The 3905-nt window shown below is 35.9% G+C and overlaps 1 protein-coding gene across 1 annotated transcript; it reads right to left on the bottom strand.

The window, feature by feature from the left end:
- Positions 1–902: 902 nt before the first annotated feature.
- On the bottom strand, positions 903–2139 carry LOC120083099 (protein S40-7). Its single transcript, XM_039038651.2, has one exon. It carries the CDS (start codon positions 1915–1917, stop codon positions 1192–1194), a length of 726 nt encoding a protein of 241 aa, XP_038894579.1. The 5' UTR covers positions 1918–2139; the 3' UTR covers positions 903–1191.
- Between the last annotated feature and the right edge of the window lie 1766 nt (positions 2140–3905).

Here is a 3905-nt window from a genome sequence, read left to right as displayed (position 1 = left end):
TTGCATTTGTTTCCAACCATTTTGCCTATAAATATATGTTATTTTCATGAACTGAAGTGTTGATTGTTCAATTAATTAAAACATGGGTGCTCATACTTCCTTCACCTCTTTGCTCAACTTTCTTCACTCTCTACAATTATTCCTCCCTTCTCCATTTTCACTCATCCTGCATTCCATACAGGCCCTCTATATTTGAGATCACTGATCACAGAAGCTGAAAGCAACAGAGTTTCCATGGGAGATACCTGATCACCCCCGTACCCTTCCGACCTACCAACGAAAAGAAAGAGATGGAAAGAAAAGAAACACACAGGGATGTACCTCCCAATACACAATAAACCAATAACTATGTTCCCTATGGTCCAACCCCAATAAACAGACATGTTGATCAAGGTTCTGATTGTCATAAGAAGGCGTCATAAATTACAAATTCTATCATTCAGAACTTGTAATATTTAGATAAAGAAAGACATGACTATCACACTCATGTGAAAAGGGAGAATAAAAAGATAAAAACTCATTAACAATCAGAAACAAGCACTTTCTTCAACTGCATGTATAAAACATGAAGCCCATTTCTAAATTCATGTCCAAGAAATTTGGTAAAGTTACAACTGATGTGATGTAATTACAACCGAGATGAGAACAAAGAAAGAAACTGTTACCTTTATCTGAATTATTTAAGCATAATTGTGCTCCCAACTAAAAAACAGAATGGTAAACCCCTCTCCTTTAGGGGACAAAGAAAACAATGGAACAAATCAGACACACTCCATCAGGAACTCTTTTTCTGAATTTTATTCTGTACAAGGCTGACGCCCAATCCCCCAACTCCGGATGAACTATGGTAATGGAAGAGAAAAGAGAGAAAGAAAGAAAGAAAAATCTTCTGACTGAAATAGTAGATGAAAATCTAATAACATTACATTACTAGAATTTAATAATGATGGATTGAAAAATGTTTTCAGATAACAGTCAAACTTACAAATAAGCTTCAAAGAAAATTCTTAGACGCCCTTCAGATAATTACAATTCCAATTCCTTGTTACGATTGAGTGTCAAACAGATTCAAATATTCCTGGACCCTCAATATTTCTAGAAAGAGCGACACAAATAGTGGTCAAAGTGAACCAGACAGGAGTAAGACGAAGTAAATCTGTTCTCCAAAAATAATTACAGGAATTCAATTCCTTAATCAAGAAAACCTGTTCGTCTCCAAACCGCGTTGCGAACCTGACGAAGATCCCTGCCCTTTAACGTCCTTCCAGCGCCCTCAAGCACGGAGCAAGACAACAATGGCGACTGAGCCAAACTTCTAGCCACAATCTCATGTGGCGGCAACATCTCCCCGTCGTCTTCATCAACATCATCCACGTCAATCTCCTGCTGTCTCTGAACAACCGCCTTCGACATTATAGGCACATTCACAGGGGCAGACTGGTACTTCAACGAGGACGAAATCGGAAGAGGTAATCGTTCCAGAGGAGGTTTGGGGATCGTCGGAATCATCCGAGAAGACGAAGGGGAGGAGGAGGACGACGACGAAACGGACGCCTTGTGATAGAAATGCGAGGAGTTCCTAAGGCTGGAAGAGGCCTCGTTCTCGGGAAGAGCAGCGAGGATTCCGAAGGTTTCCGGGAGGGGAAAACCCTTGTGATGCTGGAGGTGATGAATATGGTGACGAGGAGTGGAAGAGGAGGAGGAGGAGGGAGTGGAGTGGCTATGGTGGGCGGAATCAGCAGCAAAATCGCCGGTCCAGAAGACGTCGTCTTCGTTGAGCTCGGTATCGTCGTCGACGCCGTTGGTGGAGCTAGGGTTTGCAGTGCGAACCGGCGGAGAATGGAAGGAGGCGAGAAAGCGTTCGGAGGAGGGGGATTTGCGGTGGCGGAAGCGGAAGGAAGGAAGGTTGAGGTCCATGGGAATGGCAGTGGCAATGGCGGGTCCGTATTGAAATCAGAATTTCACAAACGAAGGAATACAGGGCGCCGTCGTCCAATCCATGAGAGGAACGCAGCTTCCTTTTTCTTTTTTCTTTTTTCTTTTCTTTTTTTCACTCTAATCTTTCCATTTCATTAAATTGAAAATTTATATATATAGGAATACAAAAGGACTTATGTGGTTTCCCCCAAAAAAAAAAAAAAAAAATACCTAATATGGTATATGAGCTATATATTTATATATTTATATTTTATTATATAATAAAAATTTTGATTCACCGGAAGTCAATGATAATGTAGGAATATTTTGTCCAAAAAATAAATAATATAGATGTAGGAATCTTTAAAATGTTTGTACTAAAAAAATCCATAAAAGGTAAGAATATTAATATAATTTTAATACTTTGCCTTTAATTACTTGGAACTTGTTGCCATTTTAATTGTTTAAAGATACAAGTTTCGCTTTCGATCCCATTTAAAAAAAATTGCAATACTTATCAAAACTTTGATGGTCAACTAGAGTATAATTCGATTGATAAACAACCAATTATCATCACAAATATAGATACTTTTGTAATACCCCAGGACCAAGATTTATATCAAGATGAAGATGGTCCTGACATGGACTAAGTGTCTAAGTCTTTATGGCTCAGTTTGAGTGGTTTGTTTCTAACAAACTTGATGAAGCATCTAACGTGATAGTGAAGATGTGGTCGCCTTCTATGAAAGAGTTTAAAGGTATCTTTCTAGAGTTTTCACGGCGACCCGAGGTTTATGTGTATGGCCATAAGAAACACACTTTATATTGTAGAATCGAGAGAAAGTCTAGGAGTAAAACATGTTGTGGGTGTCTTAACCAATGTTATTGAAAGTTCAAGAGGTAATTCACTCTCTCTAACAAAGTTGTTGCCCTACTTCACTATGCATCAATTCAAATCATTAGATGTTGATGTTTAAGTTTGATCTTCTTTATTTGCTCAGAAAAGTTTTCTTTTTTTCAAATAATCTTTTATATTGTTTACTTGTTAAGGCCCATAGATAAAGTTAAGAAGAGTAGAAGTTTTGTCCCACATAGATAGATTTAGAATTGTTTAGAGAGTATAAATACCAAGACATTCTAAATTAAGAATCAAATGTATGTTGATGATGGAAGTATAACTCGTTCACTATGTGTACGCTATTGCCACCATTTGGGTTAGACAAATAGGTTCTTGTTTGTTGGTTTATGTCTAGCTGGCAATTGTAGTTAATCACTAGGCTAATTAAACCAACACTTAATGTTATATTCTCTTAAAAAAGGACAAAAAAAATTAATTTGATGATATATATATATTTTTGTTGCTTTTGTTACCAAACATTGACAACTTTTATGACTTAAATGGAGAATTAGGTAAATTTGAAAGTTAAAAAAAACCAATAATTACTAAATGGAGAATTACCTAAATGATTATAGATGTGTTGCATTCAGCCACGTTGGATGTTTATTTGAAATTAATTATCAAAACCTTGTTGTGTTAACTCACATCACGAACAGAAAACAAACCTATTGTAAACCATTGCCAATCAAAATTAATTAACCAAAAATATGTCAAAACATATTTTGTTTTGTTTTGTTCTTTTTTAAATTTGAGTTCAACCATATAAAAAATGAAATTTAAATTTCTAACCTTTTTTTATCGATGATATAAATCTTTACTCGTAAATATCATTAATTTTTATTTTCATTTGTTATAATACATGCTTCATATTCTGAAACTACAATAATGAAATCTCGTGAGCCAAGTGTAGAATCTAAAATTGAAAAGAAAGAAGAGAAATTAGTGGGGCTCCTTTGTGAGTCAAGAAAATTTGTTATTTAAATAAACCATCTTTTTTTTTTTTTTTTTTTTTATATTCGTAGGTGTCTAAGCCAGCTTACGCACATCTCAATTAATCTTATGGGACAACCCATTTGGCCCTACAACATTC

The sequence above is a fragment of the Benincasa hispida genome, chromosome 8, assembly GCF_027475165.1.
Source record: "Benincasa hispida cultivar pf3 chromosome 8, pf3_genome.v1.1, whole genome shotgun sequence".
Classification (NCBI taxonomy): Eukaryota; Viridiplantae; Streptophyta; class Magnoliopsida; order Cucurbitales; family Cucurbitaceae; genus Benincasa; species Benincasa hispida.
This window is presented reverse-complemented; position numbering and strand designations above follow the sequence as displayed.